The sequence below is a fragment of the Myodes glareolus genome, chromosome 9 (assembly GCF_982192425.1).
Source record: "Myodes glareolus chromosome 9, mMyoGla1.1, whole genome shotgun sequence".
NCBI lineage: Eukaryota > Metazoa > Chordata > Mammalia > Rodentia > Cricetidae > Myodes > Myodes glareolus.
The window spans coordinates 96025148-96049333 of record NC_142034.1 but is presented as its reverse complement, the minus strand read 5'-3'; the positions used below and the strand labels follow the sequence as shown (position 1 = coordinate 96049333).

General features: G+C 50.5%; 2 protein-coding genes and 4 non-coding genes across 7 annotated transcripts; 1 reads left to right on the top strand and 5 right to left on the bottom strand.

Annotated features, from left to right (window-relative positions):
- Positions 1-6430: 6430 nt before the first annotated feature.
- Trnap-ugg (transfer RNA proline (anticodon UGG)) lies at positions 6431-6502 on the bottom strand. The gene has a single exon. It is a non-coding gene; the product is annotated as a tRNA-Pro (tRNA).
- Positions 6503-7234: 732 nt separating this feature from the next.
- Positions 7235-7307, top strand: Trnak-cuu (transfer RNA lysine (anticodon CUU)). The gene has a single exon. It is a non-coding gene; the product is annotated as a tRNA-Lys (tRNA).
- A 2064-nt stretch (positions 7308-9371) lies between these two features.
- On the bottom strand, positions 9372-9444 carry Trnar-ccu (transfer RNA arginine (anticodon CCU)). The gene has a single exon. It is a non-coding gene; the product is annotated as a tRNA-Arg (tRNA).
- Positions 9445-10920: 1476 nt separating this feature from the next.
- On the bottom strand, positions 10921-10993 carry Trnar-ccg (transfer RNA arginine (anticodon CCG)). The gene has a single exon. It is a non-coding gene; the product is annotated as a tRNA-Arg (tRNA).
- A 606-nt stretch (positions 10994-11599) lies between these two features.
- On the bottom strand, positions 11600-17178 carry LOC125401876 (uncharacterized). Its single transcript, XM_048436353.3, has 11 exons — positions 16158-17178; positions 15932-16072; positions 15651-15846; positions 15449-15537; positions 14560-14670; positions 14260-14427; positions 13765-13987; positions 13387-13503; positions 12979-13026; positions 12394-12500; positions 11600-11817 (listed from the first exon to the last, which is right to left on the bottom strand). Exons 1-11 carry the CDS (start codon positions 16230-16232, stop codon positions 11710-11712), a joined length of 1383 nt encoding a protein of 460 aa, XP_048292310.2. The 5' UTR covers positions 16233-17178; the 3' UTR covers positions 11600-11709.
- Positions 17179-17312: 134 nt separating this feature from the next.
- Positions 17313-23842, bottom strand: Znf213 (zinc finger protein 213). Of its 2 annotated transcripts, none has more exons than XM_085694664.2 (6): positions 23615-23842; positions 21157-21659; positions 20327-20444; positions 20068-20138; positions 19820-19985; positions 17313-18795 (listed from the first exon to the last, which is right to left on the bottom strand). In XM_085694664.2, the coding sequence occupies exons 2-6, from the start codon at positions 21553-21555 to the stop codon at positions 18131-18133; spliced, it is 1419 nt and encodes a 472-aa protein (XP_085550790.2). In that variant the 5' UTR covers positions 21556-21659; positions 23615-23842; the 3' UTR covers positions 17313-18130. The 2 variants fall into 2 exon arrangements, with proteins under 2 accessions (XP_085550790.2, XP_048292309.3); XM_048436352.3 differs by having other exon boundaries at positions 23408-23841.
- Positions 23843-24186: the final 344 nt, after the last annotated feature.

The window sequence follows — 24186 nt, the reverse complement described above, 5'->3', positions numbered from 1 at the left end:
GCACATCAGGCTGCCTCCTTTGGCTGTTGAGTCCACTTGGAAATCACTCTCACGAAAGGCCCCTTCCTATGCTGCTTCCAACATCAGGCCTGATGCAAGGCACCTCTCAAGTGGTTTTGCTAACTTTTACTAGAGCAGGTTGAGTTGGTAAGACAAAAAAAGACTAGCAGACAATGTAAGGGAGTTACAGGAACAGTCTTCCCAAAGGAAACTAACAGCAGACAGAACAGGGACAAGGGAGGAAAGGCAGGGGTAGATGGCGCAGAGCCGAGGTTTCAATGATAGACAGGCCCAGTCCTGGAAGCTGGCATGAGGGCTGGAACACTAGAGGGTGCCACCTCATGCTCTTACGTCACAGGTCTCAGCTGCAGAAGCTGGGGCTCGAAGAGCTTGTCCTCACCTACCCACAGTTTTTGAATAGAGCAAAACCCAGCATGTAATTCGAAATGCCTAGGACAGTGAGCATAATTGGGTTGCTGAATTTTTTTTCCCCTGCTTTTTTTTCCCCCCCGTTTCTGTTTCCCAAATGCTGGGATTATAGGCGTGCACTGCCACCCCCAGCTACAATTATAGGTGTGACCCACCACACCCTGTCATAGCCTTCGAGGTCCCTAGCATTTCTCTTCAGGAACGAATTCATTAGGGAAGAGAACTGGGCACCCATGTCTGCTCCAGAATCCTGAGGGGGTGTCCAGGTCTCCTGGAGTGGAGGAGCTGGGGCTTCTGCCATCCACACCTGCTAGTGAAGCAGGCTCCCACATGGCCCAGGCAATGCAGGCTGTCTGACGTGATCACCATGTCTGACCCCAAACCTCACAACCATACATGAACTTCCTATTCCCCACAAGACAGAGCAGGGTGGCAGCTGCAGCACGCTGCTGCTCTCTGGGACCCAAGAACCCAAAGCCAACTCCCCCACCCTCCCAGTGTCTCTGGTCTGAGGTAGTGGTGGCAGGAAGGGACCCACAAGCTCCTCTCTGGTGCAGACCTCAGTTTGAGCACACTAAGACATCGGAGCGCTGACTGGGGAGGCCGAGGCCCAGAGGAGCCCTGGACCCAGAGTTGCACATAACCGTGAAAGTCCTCTGGAGTGGGGAGACCCTCACTCAAATCTCGGGATAACACGATCCCCCCTCCCACCCCCCAGGAGCTCACGAGAGACCGTCCTTGCTGCAATCACACGAGGTTTATTGACAGGACAGAAACCAGTGCACTGGGGCTAAAACTCATTTCCCACGCAGGGGTAGAGGAGTTCGACCCCGAGTAGCTGGGAGAAGGGGTATTTAAGGGAAGAAACCACAACCCAGTAATCCAAAGAGGGTAGGAAGGGCGTCATTGGAAAATTTCAAAAATACCAGTGATAGTCACTCCCTGTTTCTCAAGATTATTTTCAAGATTATAATCTAACTTTATCTTCAGCTAGTTCCTGAAACAGAGTCACTGAACCGGCTGACCTAGATTTTTGGCTCTATTTTTCCTGCTGGAGGAGTCTGGATTTATCTGGGTCTTTCAACCACTCTTCCAATTCTTCCCCTCCAAGCCTGAGGCCTCTGCACGTGGATCCTCCTGATAGTCTCTGAGCCTGGACACATTGCTCAAAAAACCGAGCCTTGAGTTGGCCAGGAAAAAACTGCGAGTGTCAGTTGGTCTAGAGCTGTAACTCTGCTTTGGATGTGGATTCAAGTCTCAATATAGGCTTGTATCTTTTGCTTTCACAGTGGAGATGATACCGTATCCAGAACCACCTGAGTCTTAGGTAATCTCTGCTGGTGCAGGTCCTCAGGCGTCTTTTCCTAGTGACTGAGCTTGATTTAGATGTACCAGCTGCCTCTCTCCCCCTAAACCAGCCCACTGGTCGCGTGGGCAAGGCCAGCGTCCTGAGCGTGTTAATGTCAGAAACAGAGGGACACATTTGGCTTGTCTTTCCACAAGGTCTGAATCTACTGAGTAACAATAATGTCACAACCTACCTTGATTTTCTTGCCTGCAATTTGCCAAGTAGTCCTGATGTGGCTAGATAGCTGCATGTTAGCAGTCACAGGTTCTTTCTATTCCAATTTTACTAATGAATATTAATTCTGAGATCACCCATTGCAGTTCTCACAGAGTGTGTGTGCGTGTGTGCGTGCACACGTGTGTAAAGGCTTCAGAGTTCAGAAAGGCTATCCCAAAGTCAGAGATGGAGAACCGAGGCAGTGGCCAGAGTCTATAGTAGACCAGCCACGTCCATCCTAATGAACTGCAGTCCAGTGCTGTCCGGCAGAGACAGCAGGTGACCAGCCGTTTGGAACGGTACTTGGAAACCCCTGAGTGTAGCAGGCAGAAACTGCACTGGAGCCTTGGTCCGGAGGAAGAGGTCCTTCGCTATGACAATCCCTGGACAAAATTCCTAATACGTGGCAGGGTGGGGTGACTAGCCAGCATGACCACCACACTTCAGTCTCAGGAGGCTCTTTTTCTGTAGTCCAAAATGAAGGGCTTCATCTGGCATGAGTGATAGGATCTAATACATCACAGGTGTTGCTATCTACTCATAGAAATATGTTGTCAGCCCGCCTCCTTGTGCTGGCAGACCGCCGTTGTTTACTTGTATAAACAAGATACGGAATCATTCTTTCTTAACATTTATGCTCAAAATGGAGTAACTCAGATCAAAGCTCTTGCTTTATAAAATGGAGTCACTCAAGGCTAAATGTAGTCTGAAAAATTGATATTTCATACAACCCCTAATAACCCAGGGCAGGCCCGGCCTCTTCTCAGAAGTACCCCTAATCCTGTGTCTGAGTTGGAGCCCCAGATAGAGCGGTTTGTGGGTATAACCTCGAGTCTAGATACACCACTCTCCCTGCGCGTCTCTAGGCCCGAGGCTGCTTTCGTGAGATGCGGCAGCCAAGCAGAGCGGAAGAGAGTGACTCTTCCCAGGCCAGCAAATGCTGCAGGAGGTACCCCAAGTTGAGAAGTATAATCTGCTGAGTTTAACATTAAGTCCAAGGCTGTATTTGATCAAATATGGGGGACCCCCTCCCCCACTGGCCTGTAGGCTCAGCTCATCAAAGTCTACCACAGGATTTGCCCACAGGAAATACCCCAACTCATGTTGCCTCTTGTCTGTCTGTCCCTAGAGCAGCGTGGTGTCCCGCTCCCTCCTTGGCATAGCCCTGCAGTTCCTACCATGTCACCTCAAAGTGGATGAGCTAAAGACACAGGGATTCCCAGCCCTGGTTACTGTTGAAGAGACTAAGGACAAGCCATCTTGCTCTGACTCCATTTTGTGTTTGCCCAAACAGTTCTCTGCAGCACTTCCCTCTACAGCCACACCTTCATATCACATCTGAGATTTCCACGGCCTTGACCATGGTCCAGATATATTAACAACAACAAATTAAAGTAAACTGAAATAACCAGAATATATATCTAAGTCAAAAAATATTTGTCAAGCTCTGTCTAAAGTAATAGTTGTGGTCTACCGGGAATGAAGGTTTCCAGGTTACGCTGGCCCTCCTCTAACCTTGGTCCTCTTTGTGGTTTTTTGTGATAAGGTTTCTCTGTGTAGCCCTGACTGTCTTGTAACTCTCTCTATAGAACAGGCTGGCCTGGAACTCAACAGAGGCCCACCTGCCTCTACCTCTCGGGTGCTGCAATTAAAGGGGTGCACCACCAGTGCCGGTGTGGGTTTTACCTTTTAAAACTCTGCACTCCTGAGCTTAGGTATATCAGATATTTACATTATGATTCATAACCGTAGTAAAATTACAGGTATGGAGTAGTAATGAAATTGTTTTATGGTGGGGGGTCACCATAATGTGAAGAACTGTATTAAAGGGTTGCAGCATTAGGAAGGTTGAAAACCATTGAATAAAAGGACCTAAAACTTTTAATCAATATGGTTGTCAATAACCTCCTATGGATCATTTCAGTTGAGAGCTGGGGAATCCTGATACCTCGGCCCATCCAAAAGCTGCAACCTTAGCTGCTCCCAGCGCCAAGGAAAGCCCACTTCCTAGATCCACACAAGAGCTCTACAGCCTGGCACGAGAGCCACAGCCCTGGAGGACACCGCTGCCATTGCTCCCACCTGCCTGGGGCCTGGCACCTCTGCACGCGCTGAGGTTGCAAGAGTGGTCCAAGACCAACACCTGAAATGATTCTTACACACGAGCAAAAGAACAGCATAGCTGACTAGAAATTTAAGAAGATTTAAAATCCGTCGTGGTTGCCCGGGTATCGTGCTGAGACTCATGATCTTGGGGTTGTAGGGGAAACCCATGTTGGGTGTCTGACCTCTGAGTAATTGTTGGCTTTTGGCGTCTGCTATCTACTGCGATGGGAATCAGACCCCGAGGGCAAAGAGGAGGCCAGCTTCTACTGGAGTTTGCTGCAGTCTGTGGCTGTGCACAGCCAGCTCAGCAGAGCTCCCATGAGACTGAATCTGTTGATCCGCCATATCCACTAGAGTCCTGTTCCTTTGGTTTTGGTTACACAGCAAGGGGCTGGGGCTGCTAGCAGAACAGTCTGCCTACAATTGTGAAGACCAGCTTTGGTTAGGAGTAGAGAGACCTACAGTTCCAAGCCTTAGATCATCATCCCAAACAGCATCTGTAATACCAAACCACACCTGTCAATTCCCAAAGCAATTAACATTCCAAACCCAGGCAGCCTGTGGTAGTTGGGGTTTGAACCCAGAACTTCTATACACCCTAAACAATAATCATTCCCCTAAACCAGCAAGTCATGGGGCTCATGGAGCTCTCATAGTCTCTGGGTAGCTAGGACTGTTACACAGAGAGTTCCGTCTTGAAAAATAAAAATAAATTTAAGAAATCAAGAATAAGTCTTCGAAATGCTCTGGTTTCATCAGAAGGCTTCTAACAGAACTGACTGCTGCTTGATCCTGTCATGCCTCCCTGTCGTCAGGCCTCCCTGTCAGGGCTCAGGGAAGGTAAGGCCTCCCCAGGCAACCTTAAGGTCTATGTAAGAAACCTGATGGTGTTTAAGGGATGGGAACTCAGGAAACAAGTCTCAGGAGCCTGGATTAAGAGGAGAAACTTGGAGTCAGGTGGTGGTGGCGCACACCTTTAATCCCAGCACTCCGGAGGCAGAGGCAGAGGCAGAGGCAGAGGCAGAGGCAGAGGCAGAGAGGCAGAGAGGCAGAGAGGCAGAGAGGCAGAGAGGCAGAGAGGCAGAGAGGCAGAGAGGCAGAGGCAGAGGCAGAGGCAGAGGGAGAGGCAGAGAGGCAGAGAGGCAGAGAGGCAGAGAGGCAGGCAGAGAGGCAGAGGCAGAGGCAGAGGCAGGTGGATCTCTACGAATTTCGAGACCAACCTGGTCTACAAGAGCTAGTTCCAGGACAGGCTCCAAAGCTACAAAGAAACCCTGTCTCAAGAAACCAGAGAGAGAGAGAGAGAGAGAGAGAGAGAGAGAGAGAGAGAGAGAGAGAGAGAAGAAACTTGGGAAGGTCAGAGACAAGGCCTACTAGTGCATGGAGCTGCCGGCCTGTGGCAGCTCTTCGCTCTCTTGAAGAGATATCCTCTGTAGCTTTTAAATAGGCCCATTTTCTTCATTCTGGTGTTTCCCTCTCTGGGCCAGGCTAACACAGTCGCGCAGGTCAGCCAACTTTCTTTTCTCCGATGTCACACTCTAAGTTAAGATTACAGTTAGGATAACTTGTCCCAGTCGTCCAGAGTTAGATATCAGACGACTAGGTCGCTCATATCCCCTAAAGCCTACGGAAATCATTAACACTCGCTAAACGCGCGCCCAATTAACTCTCCTGGTCTCTTCTACAAAATAATCACAGTGCAGTTACGGACACTCACGATGCCACTTTCTCCCCTATGAGCAGCAAACCATCTGTTTAGTGCAGTCATCCTCCTTAATGACCTTGCCATACCTGGATTATCAAATAATAAAATCTAGTAGAACTGTAAGGTGCGACTGTAGGGTGCGAAAAAAAATCGGAGCCCGAGTGTCCAACATTACACGGAGGCCCCAAGGCTGAAGGCACTAATCTCTGCTGCCCCCATCTCCTCCCCGTTGTTGTGGGAGGGCGTTCCCAGAAGGTGTTTCGGAAAACCCGAGTCTCCGGAATTTAACCTTACGTCACACGAAGGAAAACAATGTGCCCTGAACCAGGGAGGTCTAATGGTGAGACCTGATACGCGACACCCAGGGTTCTGCGGAGAAAGGAATGGCTGGCAATGATTTGCCCTTGTTCTCTGCTAGGATCCCGAGTCTAGATCGCATGTAGTTTGTCCTTTAGCTGCACCTAGACACCAGAGTTGCAACGGACCAGAGATGCCTGGCAGAACGTAAGTGGGAACAGGGGACCCAACCTGGTGCCCGAAATTGGGCTACGCCTTCGACTCTGTTCTTGGATCCAGCACTTCGCTAAAATCCAAAACCTTCACTCTGCAAAAAAGTAAAAGTGTAGTAAGGGCTCGTCCGGGATTTGAACCCGGGACCTCTCGCACCCAAAGCGAGAATCATACCCCTAGACCAACGAGCCACTACGAACGACAGGCCTGACGCTGATCTTTGGATACTTGCATTCGACTGACTCATCACGAGTATTCCTTTAGTCCTACTTGGAAAGATTTTCCGAGTTCGTTTTTCTGTGTTTCAGAAAACCGAGGGAGGTATGGCACCGGCACTGTGGAGACGGAAGAGAAAGTTCCTACGCGCTCATAGTGGGTCAGACCTCTGCCCTAGGGCCCAGCACTCCGCATGAATGGCCACCGTCCTCCGGGAAAGGGAAGTCAGAGAGCTAGCGTGAGCAACGCAGTCTCATGGTGAACCCCGGATTAGAAATTTCACCCCAAATAGAATCCTAGTCTAGAACCTCGAGATGAGACGGGATTGCCACCTCCTGGTCCGCCAGTACCCGCAACTCCCATCAGGGGGAGAGCAAGGGTCCTTCAAAGAATCCGCAGATCCTGTTCCTCGGCAGCCCACTCCAGCCATGAAGACCGACGCAACTCAGAGACCCGGATACAGAAGCCAGAGCTGGACTCGGGGTTCGGTTCTTCTTCCTAAGTGGACCGCAGAACGAACGCTCCAAGCTTCACCTCCGAATAGCGTTTGGCAAGGGATTCGGTGTCCCTGAGGCGAGATAATCCAGTAAACCCACGTCTAAGGCTAGTTGCTCATCCTACAAAGCCCAAACAAAACCCATCTGTTTTAGAACCCTGAGGTTCTAAAGAATTCCAAGAGGTCTGTAGGTAACAGGCCTACCATCTCCGCCCGGCTAGCTCAGTCGGTAGAGCATGAGACTCTTAATCTCAGGGTCGTGGGTTCGAGCCCCACGTTGGGCGAGTTATTTTGTCTATGAAATCTGCAAACAGGCAGACGTCTGTGTACTGCAGGAACTTGTGCTCATGGCTGAGGATTTCATATACAGCGCTACAGATTCAGAAGCCTGTGGAGGTAGAGCCAGGTTTTTCCTCTTTTTATTTAAATTTTATATATTTAACCTGACACTTTACAAGTATATCATACTTACATAAAAGTTCCAGGTACAACACGAAGAACATTCAGTCTCCTGCTTGGAGAGGGGCACCACCTCCCTGGACTTCCTGAAATTCCCAGGACTAGGCGGTGACTCCACAGACTTCCTCAAGAAGCTCGACCTCTTTCCATCCGAGACGGTGCTTCGAGGAATGGAACTAAGAAAGGTGGGCTCTCCTGCAATACAGCAATACAGCCTCTAACATACGAGGCTGGCTCGAACCCCCGGTACCGGCTTTGTTTTACCTGGACGCCGATAAAGACGGGAAAGCACCAACATCCTCGTGCTGTGGGAGCTGAGTCCTTTCGAGACTGTCTAAATCAAGTTTCTGGCCGAATCTATGGGGGCTCCACCCGTGTCTGCTTTCCATTTTAGAAAACAGAAACCATTGTGAAAATGTTGAAAGGACAGGGTCAGATAGCGAAATAAATATGAAGCCCCCTGCCTTTTTTTTTTTTTTTAAAGCAGATTTTTAAAAGCAGGTTCCAATCCAGATTATCCTGGAACTCGAGATGTAGTCCAGGCTGGCCTCTAAAAGACTCACCTGCCTCTGCCTCCCTAATGCTGGGATTATAGATGACACTGCCACCCTCGTTTTGAACCTTTTTTTTTTTTTTGAAATAAAAAATATAAATTGTTCTAAAACAAGTGTGTCTTGTTGAAGGTTGAAGATCAGGGCCAATCTCAGGATAAAGTATTGAGTAAAAAAAGAAAAAAGAAAAAAAAAAAAGTCAGGGCCAAACCTCCAAAGACCTCCATACCTCCAAGACCTCCATCGCTGTTCTTTCTGAAACAAAGTAGAATTTCACCCCGCACGTTGCAGAATCACAAGTAAGGGGAACCGGCAGCCTCAGGGAGGCCTTCATGTGAAAGGCAGCATTAATTAATTAGTTAAGAAGGTTCCCTGGGCCATAATACATCAGAAGCTTCCAATCTTACAGTAGATTAACCCTTGTATTTTGGGAAATTTTTACCTTAAGGATGAAGCCACGCATTATACAGATTTTTAAAATACAGAATTATTATCTATTTCAAACATGTACTAAAGCTAAGAAAATAGTCTTTTGTGCTTTTGTGTCTGCCACTGAGCCATATATATACTCTGAGCCCCAATCTATAATTTATAAACTAATCCATTGTCTTGGAAGTTGATCTCTAAATAATTGTGTTTATTTAAAAACAAAAACAAAACAATTTTGCCTTTAATCCCAGCTCTGGGGAAGCAGAGGCAGGTGGATCTGAGTACCAGGCCAGTCTAGTCTACAGAGAGAGTTAACAGGACAGCCAGGGCTACACAGAGAAACCCTATCTCGAAGAACAAAAGAAGACTTTAAAATCTGTAACCTAACCTGGAGTCGAGGTGTACATCGGGGTTCAGGAAGAAGATGCAGAAGGACTGTGAATTAGAGCTGAGTCTGGACTAAATAACAAGACTCTCGTAAGTAACTTAAAAAAAAAAAAAAAGGAACCACATTAAAATTGTACACCTAGAATCTGAACAATTACTGTTTTAGTATCAACTAATAATTGGTGATTCATAAAAATAGTTCCAACATCGGTGGCGCACGCCTTTAATTCCAGCACGCGGGAGGCAGAGGCAGGCGGATCTCTGCAAGTACTAAGGTCAGCCGTGGTCTATAGAGTGAGTTCCAGGACAGCCAGGGACACAGAGAAACCCTATCTCGAAAAAGACAAAAAACAAAAAAGTTCAAACGAAATCATTTATTTTGTAAACTATTAGCTTGCTTTTATTTAAAAACACAAAACTACCTCTAACCTTTAAAGGTGAGTCAAAAATTCTCTCGACATTTTACTTTTGTATCCTCTCCTAGCATGTTTCGTCCTTCAAGTGTCTAAAAGACAGCCTTCTTACCCCGGGTGGGACTCGAACCCACAATCCCTGGCTTAGGAGGCCAATGCCTTATCCATTAGGCCACCGGGGCTGACGAGAGGGATGAAATATGAATCCTCCACTAGTTTGTTTCTCTCCGTTGTTCCCGTGTCAATTGCTGTGCGCACTACTTTTTCGCAAATCGCTGCCCTTTTGCCAGATTTTCGCGTCCATTCTCAGGCAAGGTTTTAACTCTGATTAAGTTAAGGCCTCGGAGCACCCCTGGGATCTAAAAGGGGCCGCACTTTGAAGAAGAAACTGAAAACTACATCACTGGTTCTATCTTAGCCCATTGGTCTAGAGTGGGTATAACGTCTGTGTGCAAGGTGTCCAAGATTCAAATATTGAGTGAGCCCTTTGAACCGTGACGGCGGATAGGGAAAACGTGTTTGCGATGCAGGATACAGGAGCCGGCACGCTAATAGATGTTTTTGCGGTGCCGATTCCCTGTCTAGAGAGAGTGCACTGTGCTCGTCCTGTTTGGTTCTCTCCCTCTGTCTCTTCGACCAAATGCTACTTGGTAGGGACAGATCTTCACTTTTTTGAGTATACAGCTGACTTATATATTTTACTCGATACCCTCATCCTTAAAAAAAAAAATTGAGGTTGCGTTGCGTTCCAGCCCAGTTACATTTACCTTCATGCCCTTTTGACTCTCCTTTATCTCGTGTGTGTGTGTGTGTGTGTGTGTGTGTGTGACTGATCTAACTTATATTTACAAGCCTTATTAAACCACTATAACATTAAAGAGCAAATGACTCCGCACAGCTCTGTACCACGTGAGCTGGACCCCGGCCCTCGCCTTATGTTGTGGCTCTCGTGGGAGTTGCGGGGATGAAAGACGTTTCCGATTACTCCGAATCCCTTGAATGGAGACACCCCCCCACCCCAAACACTCCAGGACAAATGTCAACTCAATCCTGGACATATTTTTGCTATTTAAAAATTTATATTTTTACAGATACTTACACTGGACCTGTTAGGAGACGGCTTGTTGTTGTTGTTGAAACAAGACTGGCGTTTAACCCTCCTGCTTCTACCTCCCAGATGCAGGGGTGGGATTTCCTAGACAGGACACCTTCGCATCGTAAGAAACCTAATCTATTAGATTGTTTCACGGGTTTTAGAGCTGTGGACATATACATAAACCAAATTTACTGCTTTAATTGACGTCCTGTTCAGTGACATCACCTTCATCCACCACATTGTGCAATCAACCGGATACCCTAGTCTAGTTGTTTGGTTTTTGGAGACAGGGTTTCTCATCGTAGCTGCCTACTGAATTTTTTAATCCAAGTGTCTTTGGCTTCCTCTTGGACAACTCCCACTCTCACTCAAGCAGCCCAATCTGGCATCTTTTATTTTCCTTTTCCCCGGCGCTAGTTCGGTTTAAACTAGCTTCACCCACTGATTACTAGCACGCTGGAAATCGGGAGTTCGGGAGTTCTCAGAGCCGTGGGATGAAAAGAAAGCAAATCTGAGAATGGGAAATTTTTAAGTAGGGTTTGTAAAAATCGTACTCTTGCAGCGACCACGAAGGGACTCGAACCCCCAATCTTCTGATCCGGAATCAGACGCCTTATCCATTAGGCCACGCGGCCCTACAGCAAAGATTACCTTAGCTCTCTCTATAAGGCAGTCTCAAGAGCCTACTGCGCATGCTTACTTACTGGAAAAAGGTCCCGCCCCTTCGGCTAATCTATTTAGAGAGCTGCTTGGGAGCCTCAAGTTTGAATCAGTATGAACCTTCCTGGGCAGTCCGCCAGCCTAAGCCCCTCCGGATCTGAGAGGTTCGTCTTTCTGATCTTCTCCTCCACTTGCTGGCCCTCAACTCAGGATCAGGGACAGCCCATGCGCTTACGCCATCACGTCACTGGTAGATCCGCAATGGTCTCTTCCAGTTTGCGACCCGGCTTGACTCGCCTCTCCCGCACCTCGGTGCCCCGAGTCAGATGAAGACTGAGGAACGCACGCACCGCGTACTGGCAGGGAAGAATTGCGATCCCTGAGCTGGTCCTTCCCAGGACTCTTCCCCTTAGGCCGCTCCCAGCATATCCGACCAGCCCTGTTAGGTTCAATAGTCCCGGACGCAAGGCACAAACCCCAATTCAACCTCTGGTCCCCAGGAGCACAGCTGTTCCTCTATCTAGCGCCAGGTACTTGATCTCACTTATTTCAGAGAAAGCATTCATTTCACGGAGCACAACGATCGTGAACAGGTATTTATTGCACGCTATCTGAGCTCCCACAACCAAGGTGCTGAAACGCTGACAGAGTGCGTAAGGAGGATAGAGCGGAAGTAGCCGGACTGTCAATCCTACAAACAGAGCCGGCGCCGGAGCGAGCTGCGGATCTCCAAGCATGCCTTGCGCCGCTCGTCACTGTCTGGCCCGAGCAAGTCCAGTTCACACACCCTCCTGTTGACCTGAGGAGTGACACTCAGCTAGGACCCGAGGGGCTCAGTCTGGCACACCCACCGCAGTCCTCGACTGCTGGCGGTTTCTTTGTGGGGGAGGGGATGCTTTCTCAGACAATCTCACTATGTATTCCAGGCTGGTCTCAAACTCGGAGATCCCGACGCTACCTTCCAGCTACATGCATGCCCCCACAACACCCGGCTCTTGTTCTGTTGTTCTGCAAGCCTAAAATTCCAAGTACTACTTAATCGTCTCACACTGCCCCAGAGGTTTAACGTGAGTTCCTTGCTCTCACCCAGTGGGAAAAGCTCCCACCCCATACGTATATCTGCTGAGTTGGTCTGATCAAAGTGCCATGTGTGTTTGATCATTTCATATTGTGTGAGCCGAGATCCCTCCTAGTAATAAAGGTGTTTATTGTTCTAGAAAGAAAGGGAGAGGGAGAGAGAGAGAGAGAGAGAGAGAGAGAGAGAGAGAGAGAGAGAGAGATAGCACGCCTTCTCCTTTCCCTGGGGCAAGTGGGATGTAAAGGGAACACTACCACCAACCCAGACTTTCTCTATCCCTGTCCCCGCCCTTCACACCTCTGTCAGCAGCTCAATGAGATCTCCTCCTGGGTTGGCTCTCATGACCTCCACCAGCGTCTGGACAAAGTCTGAGCCCTTTTCTTCATCCCGATAGGCCACACAGCCTATGTCAGGGAGTGAAGCCAGAGAGTCAGTCAGTCTTGGGCTCCTTCCCTCTTGCATCCCAACCCTAGAAGCCTATTGAGGGTGGGAAGAGTGAGACGGGCAGGCAGAGGGTATTCTGGGTATCTGCCTTGAGCAGGGCCAGGGATTCTTGCATCAGGGAGAAATTGCTGATATTTCTAGAGTATTGGGGTAGAATAAATGTAGAACAAACATTACTGTGGACTTGCTAGGTATCAAACACTGGTCAGGGTCCTGAGGCCAACGGACCTGCTCTGTCCTTGAAGAACCTACACAAGTGTTTGGTATAGTGATCACCTGACAAAAGCTTGCCATTGTTACGGTGACTATAAAGAGTACACTGTGGGGCGGAGATGGCTTCACTGCAGCTGGGCTGGTGCATCTGCTCCTACTGATATCAAAGTCACTCCAAGTCTCAGGGCAGGAAGCTAGGTCTAGCAACAACCATGGGCTTCTTACCCTCAGCAGCTGAGTAGACAGTGAGGATGTCTGCTTGGCCAGTGCTCCCTGCAAAAGAGTCAACTCCCTTTATCGGCATCCTGGGACTTCAACTGCCTCAGGTCTGTCATCTCTGGTTTAAGGGCAGCACAGGGCAGTGGAAAGAGTGCAGGGAAGGAAGACAGATGGAAAACCACAAGCCTTCCAGCACTCGGACTGTATGAACGCAGAGAAGCTAGTTCTCCTTGCTGACTTCAAACCCTAGGCTCAGTCAGGTCCCTTGCGGCTTAAAGAGACATTCCCTCCCTGAGTCTTGGCAAAGAAGGGGCAGAGGTGATAACAGAACCCAAGATGACAGTCCTGGAAGTATGCCAGGAATGATTCCCACCAGTATGCCAAGCCCAGGCTCTAGAAGGAAAGCAGACCCACCTGGGGCATCAACATGAACCTGGAGAACATCTGCCTGGGTGGGGATGCCTGGGGGTGCTCGCAGCCAGCGCCTGTACCATGGGAGAGCTCTTGGCCCCACACCAGGGTCCCTGTTCCCTGGAGAAGGAGGGGGGCAGATATGTATACTCAGTGGTACCTAAGGATATTTCTGGGTGATACAGACTCCATATTAATAGTGGGGCAGGCTTGTGGAGCTGGTAGTAGTCATACAAGCTCAAGGTTGTGGAGAGGATGGAGAGGGGTAAGGAAAGGCTAGTGTGCAGGCTTCCTGGAGGAGGTGGGTGGGAAGTGTAGGGGGCCAAGGACTGGCAGAGGAAAGCCAGGAGAGCTGGTTGGGCTGGAGGCAGGGCCTCTTACCCCCACGGCAGGCCTGAAGCAGGAAGACCTTGGGGCGCCCATGCAGTGCCTGGCAGCAGTTCAGCTCCTGGACCAACATCTCGGACTGTACTTCTTGCCCATCAACCCCCAGCAACTGCCCTTGTGGCCCCCCGTGGGCCATCAGGGCCAGCAGGGCACAGCTCACAGGGCTCTTGTAAGTGTCCAGCTTTTCCCGGAACTGAGCCAGCTCCTCCCGGAATGCCTAAAGTGGTGAGGACGAGGGCAAGGTCTGAACCAGAGTCTGGTTGCCCTCCATGGGACTGGGGGTACTTCTTCAGCCTCAACCTTGGGGAACAGACTTCCCAAGGCAGGGGGGAAGTGACTTTCTTATTCATGGAGCAGGAAGTCAGAGGCTAGACGTACAGATGTACTTCCTGCCTGTGATGTGGGAGAAACCTAGGAAGGAAAACTCCAGGGTCCTAGGGGAGGGGTACCCTTCCTTCAAAGCACTACCAATTTTGGGTTTCCCCTGACCTGAGCTGTAGGGTCTATCCTCAAGGTGACCTTGAAGTCTAAGGCCTGGCACAGGTCCACCAGTGCCGCCACATCATGCTGTGCCCCAAGCCGGTCTTGAATCACAGCCAGTAGGAGGGCGGCTTTGGTCCCAGGCAGGTCATACTGTGCACTTGGTCTGGAGTCTGACTGTACAGAGAGTTAGGGACACACAGTGGGCTGAGGGGACTCCCAGTTCCTCCTCTCCCCATCTGTATCTCTCTCAGCCTCCACCCAACCTGCAACTGTCCACACAGGACTCACACAGGACTAGCCTCTCACCTCTGGCCTCCAGGGCTCCACATCTCCCAAACACAGGGTGCCCCGCAAGGAGGTCCTAAAGAGTGGGCAGTAGATATCCCCAGAAGACTCTTCAGCTACTCTGCAAAAGAGCTGAGAGGGCAGGGCCCAAGGATGCCTCAGAGAACTGTGCTGTTAGGGATGGGCGTGGGCTGCATCCTAAGCAGAGGGTCAGGATCTTGGCTCCAGGGGAAACTTAGCCTGCTTGGAGCTACTAAGCTTTGGAGGTCACATAGCAGGGAGGTAGAGGGGAACACACAGAGGTCAGGATGGACTTAAGCAAGACCTAGGCTCTGACTCGTACTCAAGTTCATTATCTCACCCTAGGGATTGATACACACAGGGGCCGGACCCTCCCTGGAGAAACACAGGTCTGTGGAGGAGGCGGTGCTAGGCTGAGGGAGCCACGGAGCAGAGCTGGGGTCCACAGCTCTCACTTCTACGTCACTCAGACACCACTGAACTGCCCGGCAAGATGTTCAGACCTCAGGACCAAACCTGGGCCCATCTCAGCCACAAGGCCCTTGCAGTAGAACAGGGTAGCTTGCTTGAGTGTCAAAGGGTGAGGCAGAAGTTCCGCTGTGGATACCAGGAGCACAAGGAAAGTTAGCAGGATGACAGTGAGACTGGCCAGGCCACCAGGGAGGGCACACCACTGTCAGTCAGGGAAGACTTCGGGCAAAGGCATGGGATGGAAAGAGAGTTTGGAGTCTGGGTGGTCCCATGTAGGCGTGAAGACACGTCCTGCAGCCCAAGCACGTGTGTAGCTGATAAAGGTTTTCAGAACAGATGCAACAGAGTGTGCATAAATTGAACTCTGGGGAGCCAGGGAGACACAGGCCCCGCCTTCCCTTCTTCTGGGTCCCCCAACCTCTGTCAGCAGCTGCAGCAGTGACCAGTGAGGACGTTGGTTGCAGATTTCCCCCAGACTCGTGAGGAAAGCTTCAGGCTCCCAGGCAGCTGGGGGAGAAGCACCAGGGCTGTGTAGGTAAGCCAGAAGGTCCCGGCTTTCCTGCTCATTCCCCACCTTTGCTTTTCCCTCCCAGAACTGGGGTCACTGCCTAGACACTCACCCTTGAGGCCACTAGAGAGCAACAGGAAGATTTTGGGGCAACCCTGCAGGGCCCCACAGCGACTCAGTTCCTGAACCAGCAGCTGTGGCTGCCTTAGCTGCCCACTGGGGGCCATCAAGACCACAAGGGCACACCCCACAGCACCCCTCTGGATATCCAGCTGCTCCCGGAACAAACTCAGCTCCTCATGGAATCTCTAGGAGAAAGAGGCAATGTCTGATAAGGCCCCAGCTAAGGGTGAGCGCTGTGGCAAAGGGTGAAGGTTGCAGGGTGAGTCTCACCTGGACTGAGACCTTCCTCTTCTCACAGTTTTCAAAGCCCAGAGCCTGGAACACACCATCCAGGGCAGCAGCTGCAGCCACAGACACTCCGGAACTGCTGAGTATCAAGGCTACCCTTGAACCCTGCACCCTGTATTTTCCCTGGGGAAGGAAAGTCAGAGCTATGCTGGGCTGAAGCCCAGCTGGGCATTGAGGATGGACTGAGCCAGGCAGAGCATCCCACTACCTGTCTTCCCAAGCTGTCCCAAGCATCTGCCAACTGTGCAGCCGCCTGCAGGGTCCCAGACACCAGGAAGGCCATGAGGCCCAGTGGGGCTTCCTCCAAGCCCAGAGCTTACTCTCTGGCTCTGGTTCCAAGCACACTGGGGCCCGATCCTTGCCCTTTTCTACACATGTTGCCTCCTATCAACTGCTGTGATCCCATCTGGACTTTGCCCTTCTTTGGTAACCCTAGGCTCCACTCCTACAGCCTAGCTCTCTTCTCTAGCTCTGGCTGATAACTTCATGGCTGGCATTCCTGTGTTCCCACCTGAGCCATGAGCTTGAGCTCAATTCTATTCTTAGTCCTTGGCCCATGCTCCTATCTGATCATGTTACACCTAAGTGTCTCCCTTAGGAGGGTGCTCCCAGCTCTACAGCCCATACTATTCCCAGCATCCTTTTCACCCTATCCTCCACACGACTGCACAAAGTCCAAGCATACAACAGCGCAGAGCTTACAGAGGCACGAACAGCTAGCTGACTGGAACCTGCTGAACCAACAGTATGACCTTGGTTGCTTCATGTGGGAAATAGGAAAGGTTGAGACCACAAGGCAGATGTGCTATGCTGGGGGCTGGCAGAGGAGGGACCCTGGGGACAAAGGTTGGCACACATGAATCAGTTAGTAAGGGACAGAAACATCTTGTCTCTATCTATCCCCAGGACAGGTCCCCTAAGTCTGACAAAATGAACCAAGAAGATCAGCAAGATCAGACAAGGAGTGACTGGCCCTGACCAGGCACCACCAGCTTGCTGTAGGCCCCAGCTTGTACTGGGGGCTGGTACTCCTTTTAGCTGATTATCCCCTCTGAAAACTTCAAGCTCACACAGGGCCAGCTGAGCTTTGATCCCACAGAGCAGCAGGTGTGCCCCCTCATTCAGTCAGTCAGTTCCCCTTTGGCCCCTTGCTCACTTTACCACTGCAGGTAAAGGAGGACCTGGCAGACTTCAAGTCAAACCAGGACTGCACCGACTGACACAGGAGAGTCAGTCACAGGGCTGCAGGTACAAGATGTGGCTCCACCTGGTGACCACATACACCCCAAACCATCAGCGTTAACAAGCCAAAAGATAACTCCCATGCCCCTAACTCAGAAAAGCCAGCTAAAAAATGACAGCCTCAAGGAAAATGTCCATGTTTATTCAAACCCTTCTGAACACCACCGGGCTGAGCCCTTTTGGAGGGTCTATGCTCTGTCCTGTTAACGTCAGTCTGCACACAATGCAGACTAAACATGGAATACAGTGCTCAGGTGTCAGCACAAAGTGCAGACAGAGCGCTAGTGTAAGTACGACAAAGGCCGCACGTCTGGAGGACGGGTCTTCTCCAGAGTCAGCCTGCTGCTACAGCCACCACCTCCACTAACCTCCAGACCTGCAGGCCAGTGTGTCTCAGGGCTCACAGCATGACAGCTAGGTAGCTTCCTGGGGTTGGAGCAGGAAAGAGGGGTCACAGGTTGGAAGTGGTGGAGTGTAGGGGGTGAAGGCTAGGAAGCTAAGGTGAACGCAGGACCTAAATTCTCATTGGTGTGGGCCCATGATCCTTACCAAAGCCAAGCAGTCCCCTGAGGATGAAGGCCAGTCCCCACAGGAAGGCACAAGTAGACAGAAAGAGACGGCCTCCAGCCAAGGAAGCCTGGAAGGTCCTGGGGAGAAACCCTAGGTCCTGCCCGGGAGGCCTCACACCATCTGATACTCAACTAGAAACTGTGAAGCTCCAGGCAACAAGTGGAAGAGAAATCCAGAGCAGGAATGGGAGAGACAGGAGGCAAATCCTGGGAGCAGGCATGCCAGTTCAGAGTACAGAGGCCTTGGGTCCCTTCCATACGCTGGCAGTGGTCACAGGCAAGAGGAGAATTCTCCAAGAGGAACAAAGAGAGGCCGTGAGACTCACGGGGAGTGTCCACCTCGCAGGACTGCTCAGGTCCCATTGGCGACTCACCCCACGGGTTGGGCCATCTTGGCATGTAGGCTCTGGTGCGCGATGAGATGTGCACGCTGCTTGAAGCTCTTGTCACACTCGCCACAGCCAAAAGGCCGCTCTCCCGTGTGCACACGCCGGTGGTCCAGCAGGTAGGAGCGCAATGAGAAGCTCTTCCCGCACTCGCTGCAGCCGAAGGGCTTCTCCCCTGTGTGGATGCGCTGGTGGTCTGCCAGGTAGGCGCTACGGCTGAAGCTCTTGCCACACTCAGAACAGGAGAAGGGCTTCTCACCCGTGTGCACGCCCTGGTGACGCACCAGATCAGAAGAGCTGCGGAAGCTCTTGTCGCATTCAGGACATTTGTGTGGCTTCTCACCAGTGTGCGTTCGCTGGTGCCGGGCTAGGTCTGAGCCCCAGCGGAACCGCTTCCCACACTGTCCGCAGCTGTGTGGCTTCTCAGTCACTAAATCCCGAAACTGCCGCCTGCGCGTGGGCGGCCGTCCCCGACGCGCAACCACCAGCGGGCCCAGGGCTGTCCTCTGTGGGTTCTCGCTCTGCCAGACCTCGGTGTCAGCCTCCTCAGGATTCCAGGACATAGTCACTTCACAGTTGGTCTGTCCCGACAATGTTGTCACAGCCTCCTTTGGAGAAGATCTCTTGTTCTGGCTTTTGGATCTCAAACCTGCAAGGTGGGGAGAAGCCACTTTAGCCCCCCTTGACTCTGGAACGGGAAGTTTTGAGATTCAGGCTGCTGCGGCCCAGACTTCTTACCTACAAAACGACCATTTGGGCGAGCAAGATGGCTGAGTGGATACAGTCACCTGCTGCCAAGCCTAACCACCAAGCCCGAGCTTTGTCCCCCAGAACCTACACTGAGAAAGGAAGGAACAACTCCAGAAAGCCATCCTCTGATCTCCACACATGCTCCTCTCTGTACTGCACACAAAATAAAAATATTAAAATGTAATTTTATTTTAAAAGTCTATTTTTTAATGGGAAGATGATAAAAGGGCAGCAAAAGAACAGCTCTGAGGGAGCCTTAGGGAGCCACTGAGCGGACCCTTCCTAGAGCAACTGCTGTTACAAAGACCTCTGCCTGTGGCCAGCGTCCCTCTCCACAGCTGAAGCCAATGGCTCATCCCCTGCCTGTAAACTGAAGGCACCAGCATGCGTAGCTAGTGTGGCCCCTCATTCCTTAGGCTCCAGCGTTGCAGACACAACACACAGCAGCCTTGGACAGGGAGGAACCCCAAGCCCACTCATAGTGCCACCACATAAGTAAGATGAGATCAGGCAACGCCAAGAAAGGGCTTGACTGGGTGTGAGTACAAATACTGGCATGCAGCTGGGGCTCTGCTTGCTTTTGTTTTGGCTTTAGCATGTCTGTCGCTGACAAGTCCCATCAACCTCACTGGATCTCAGAATGTTGTCTGGGGACAAACTTTCCTATGCACTAGACTGAGATGTGATGAGAAAATGCCCTTCCAAGCCCTCAGCATGGCACCCTCTGCATGGGCGTCCTCTGCATGGCGCTGGCACAGAGAACACTGGTCAGCTGGTCACATAACCCACAGAGACAGTCACTTGGGCATCATTAAGGAGGCTGTTGAGGAAACTCAGAAAAGCCTAACTTTAGAACCTGGTTAGGGAAGGGTGGGAAGAAAAACCAGAACTACAGCAGAAAGAGGCCCCATAGTTCTGCTTACCAAGAGCAGCATTCCGGGAGTTCTCTCTCTTTATGTCCCAGAAGAGATCCCTCTGGGCAGGGTCCAGGGAGCCCCATTCTTCTCGGGAAAAATAGAAAGGGATGTCTCCCGATGCCACAGGTTTTTGGAATGGGGAGATATGACCCAGCTGAGGTCTCCCAGACAGCTGTGAATGGGAACAGGAGGGGTCAAATTATATGTTCAACTGCACCAAGTCCTCTGAGGGAACAAAGGGACTGCTCACTCACCTGCACAGTAGAGGCAAAGGAGACATCCGTCGTCTGTCCTGTCTGTCCTTCTTTAAGAACAGGAAGTTCGGCTGAAGGGAAAGAACAGAGCTTCATACAGGTCAAGGACTGAGACTGATGGCTTCATCACACGTACACACACCAAATGCGTGCATGTGTGTGCTCATGTGACTGGGCTTCCCTGTTACCCTCAGGGCAATTGTAGAGAAGAAACCTAGGCCCTGTGTAGCCACGTAACTGACCAAAGAGTCTTACTCACCATGGCTGTGTTGCTCTTGGTGAGCAGGTAGCTGCTTCTGTATCCTTGCCTTCTGGGGAGGCCCTGGAGTTTGGAGTGTCTGGACTGCAGCCTTAGGCTCCACTTCAGAGGGCTCATCCTGTGCAGTAACAGTAACAAGCCCATTAGCACAGAGACCAGACTGGGGGGGGGGTAGGAGACACACCCATTAGGAGCCTAAGGGTTGGGTGGGGTGAGAGATTTAAATGGAGACCCAGAAAAGACCAGAGAAGAATGTGACACCAGGCAGTGTTCTGTATTCAAGGACGAAACTTCCTGATCAAGAGGCAAGAAACAATCCCTAAAAGGCTAAAAGTATAGCTACTTAACAAAGGAGAAAGGTGTGTGTGGTGTGGGGGAGGGGGTCCTCCTGCCAAGGCAGAATCCCACACCCTAGCGGCTTTTTAGCCCCAGAGGCTCCCAATGTCAAGGACTCAAGACTGCTGGGTACCCTTAGATGTTCCACCTTCTCAGTCCCCTCCAGTGCTATGTAGCATTGTTTTTGACTGATTAGAGTAAAGCATGAATAGTTGTGTGGAGCTTAAAACCTTTCTTCATTCACTGGGGAGGCAGAGGCAGGCGGATCTCTGAGTTCAAGGCCAGCCTGGTCTACAAAGTGAGTTCTACATTTACTTAAGATTTGTCTTTCAGAAAAGCATCCTGGGCTGCGTTGGGATTGTGTGTGTGTGTGTGTGTGTGTGTGTGTGTACTTCCCTGGACTCAGTGTTTCCCTGTCCCCTGTAGAGATTTGTCTCCATGAAGAAAGATGGCCTCAACTCTTCAGGCTCCTAGACGTGGAAAGGACCCTTCACCTGTGGCCAGGCTTTCAATGACTGATTCTGTATGTCCTCCACCAAAGCGACAGCTTCCTCGCCGCTCCCAAGGTGCTGTCTCTGCACCTGGGCTTGGATCTCCCCTGGCAGCACAGCTAGGAACTGCTCCAGCACCAGCAATTCCAGGATCTGCTCCTTGCTGTGCAGCTCCGGCCGCAGCCAGCGGCAGCAGAGCTCCCAGAGCTGGCTGAAGGCTTCGTGTGGCCCAGCCACATCCCGGTAGCAGAACTGACGGAAGCGCTGGCGGCAGGCTTCTGAATCCTTGCTGTCCACCTGCTGGGCAGGTTCCTGCTCCCAAGAGCAATCTTCCACCTTCACAATCAGAAGTCCTTCTTCCTCCCCAGGAGCACGGTCTTGGAGCCCCTGGAAGGATGCCATTTCCCTGGGCTAAGTGGACCTTAGCTTGGGGCTCCAGAGCTGACCCTTTCAGTCTCCCAGAGGGGCTCTCGGTGACAGCTGGGCTGGCATCAGGACACATATGCCTATGGAAAGAGCAGAAGAACAGTATTTGAGGAAGAGTGGAATACGCCAGCCTGGAACAAAGTCTGGGATCTGGCACCTTAGCCTTTTGTACCTCTAAAGCGCTTTAGGCTCCACTGTCTCTATACAGACCCACAGTCCTTTATCACTACATCTGACGCCCCAAATCTGGGCCGCAAAATCCTAACCTCACTCATTTGGAAGCACTTCTGCTGATATGAACGTATTTTTATCCTCATTTATAGTAACTGTTCAAGCATAGTAGCAGACGTAAGTATGTTTATGCAGTCTGGAGATTGATTCCCTGAGCCAGCTGTGGCTGTAGCTCAGTTGTTACAGTGGTTGTCCAGTACTACATTATAAACTGGGTGGGATGGTACACACTTGCAATCCCAGCACTCGCTCATCTTCAGCTACATGAAGTCTGAAGCTAGCCCTGGATACAGGATATCCTGGTGTGTGTGTGTGTGTGTGTGTGTGTGTGTGTGTAAATCATTGAGGGCCAAAGGGAGAGCTCAGAAGTTAAGAGCATTTGTTGGTCTTACAGAGGACCTAGGTTCAGCTCCCAGCCCACGTGGTGGCTCACAACTAACCATAACTCCAGTTCTAGGGGACCCAACTCCCCTTTCTGACTTCCTCAGGCAACAGTTCTGCCAATGATATACACACACTTATGCGGGTAAAACACTCATACACAAAAAATAACTAAATCTAAAGAAAAAGCTTTAATCATTGATTTTTTTTTTCCTTTGGTTGGGGAAGATGGTGGCATTTCAAGACAGGGTTTCTCTATGTAACAGTCCTGGCTGTCCAGGAACTCACTTTTTAGAGCAGGCTGGGCTTGAACTCACAGAGATCCTGCCTCTGCCTCCTGAGTGTTGAGATTAAAGCCTGTGCCACCACCACCCAGCGTCACTGAGCTACTCTTAAGGTATACTTTTTCATCATCAAGGCTGTAAAATTTCACTGGATGTAGTGGTACATACATGGTGACATATATCTGGAATTCCAGAACTTTAAGGAACAAAGTCAGAGCGCCCAAAGTTAGAGACCAGTATGGAATATAGAGCAAAACTGTCTCAAAAAAAGTTATAATTATCGTTCTTAATTATGAATGTTGTCTCAAGTTCCTTCACTGATAGGCCATACTGTTACTTTTCTCAAATTTGAAAACTTACAAATCTACAGGTCTGGAGAGATAGCTCAGTGGTTAAGAGTGTGTCTCTCTTGCAGAGGCGGCAGATTAAATTCCCAGGGTATCTGTCGCCCTCTATTGGCCTTCTCAAACCCTGCATGCATGTAATGCACTACATGAAGGCAAACAATCAAGACAATATAAAATAATCTTTTTTTTTAAAAAAAAAAAACTTACAAATTTTGCAAATTCCAGAAACTTCTTACTCCAGATATAGGGTGGTATCAGATACCTCACGGACATCATTCATTCACAACTATATTTGAATGTATGGCATGTATTTGTATTTTATGTTACTATTGCCTCACAATATTCTCAAAAGTGTAATTTGAATTTTGCCCTTTTTTGTTAAACAGTCTGACTAGCATGAGCATCATAATTTAAAAAAACGAGAAAGGAATGTTAATATACCAAAACATGTTTCTTTTGATTCACTAACAATCTCAAATATGACAGTGCCGCATTTTTTCCCTGTGCTTTTACTGAAAATTGTTATTTTCAAAATCGACAAGTGCTTTATGTGTGCTTTACATAAATGAGATCTTATGAGCATACCACTTTGGATTTTGTGTTTTTCAATTAGCAACGTTTCTTCATTAGTAGACGGGGGTGCTGCAGTTTTCGAGCCAACCCGAGTGATGCATCCGGGCGATTTCCAATTCTTCCACTACAACAAGCACTTTATTTACGCTTCTCTTGTCGAGCCTTCAGCCTCATCCTCCAGGAACCGAGGAGGTGTCCTCGGAGAGGGCCCGGACTCACCAGGGTCGCTCGTCAGGACGTGGGAAAAGGGGACGGTCCCAGCAGCCTGGCGAGAGCGACGGGGACCCGGAGAGCAAGGAGCCGCCCGCGGCCCTTCGGCCTGCGCCTCGGGCGCCGAATCCGCAGGAGCCCGACTGAGCCACACGACGCGCCGGTCCCGCCCCCAGGACACACCGCCCCGAGCCGCCAGGTGCTCGGAGCTGCCCCACCAGCTCCCGGAGCCGGAAGTTCGCGCGGGGATCGCTGGGAAGCCAGTAGGCGCATGCGCGAGGACCAGCGTTGGTACTCTTACCGTCCCGAGCGCCGTTTGTCTGAGGTGGCTGGCCAATGAACAGGGAGAGTTCCCACGGCTGGCCAATCTGAGAAACCCTAGGCTTTGGAGACGTCTCATTTTCGCCTTCTGGGTCGCACTTATCCTAAATCAGGTCCTTGGGAGTTCTCGGAGCTTCCTGGAAAATGGAATCTAATTAGAGCGGAGCCTCCATCCTGGGCAGCATCCCCTTCCCACCTACCGGCATTTCCATTGTACTGAGCTCAGGAGCAGGAGTCCTGATGCCTGGGGGAACTGAGCA

Excerpts from the sequence above, each read along its gene's own strand:
- LOC125401876 (XM_048436353.3), bottom strand. The coding sequence starts at position 16,232 with ATGGCCTTCCTGGTGTCTGGGACCCTGCAGGCGGCTGCACAGTTGGCA. Across the intron at positions 16,073-16,157 it reads GGGACAGCTTGGGAAGACAG|GGAAAATACAGGGTGCAGGG; the intron begins GTAGTGGGATGC and ends TTCCTTCCCCAG. Across the intron at positions 13,988-14,259 it reads GGATAGACCCTACAGCTCAG|GCATTCCGGGAGGAGCTGGC; the intron begins GTCAGGGGAAAC and ends TCACCACTTTAG.
- Znf213 (XM_085694664.2), bottom strand. The coding sequence starts at position 21,555 with ATGGCATCCTTCCAGGGGCTCCAAGACCGTGCTCCTGGGGAGGAAGAA. Across the intron at positions 20,445-21,156 it reads CATTGAAAGCCTGGCCACAG|GATGAGCCCTCTGAAGTGGA; the intron begins GTGAAGGGTCCT and ends GTTACTGCACAG. Across the intron at positions 20,139-20,326 it reads CCAAGAGCAACACAGCCATG|CCGAACTTCCTGTTCTTAAA; the intron begins GTGAGTAAGACT and ends CTTTCCCTTCAG.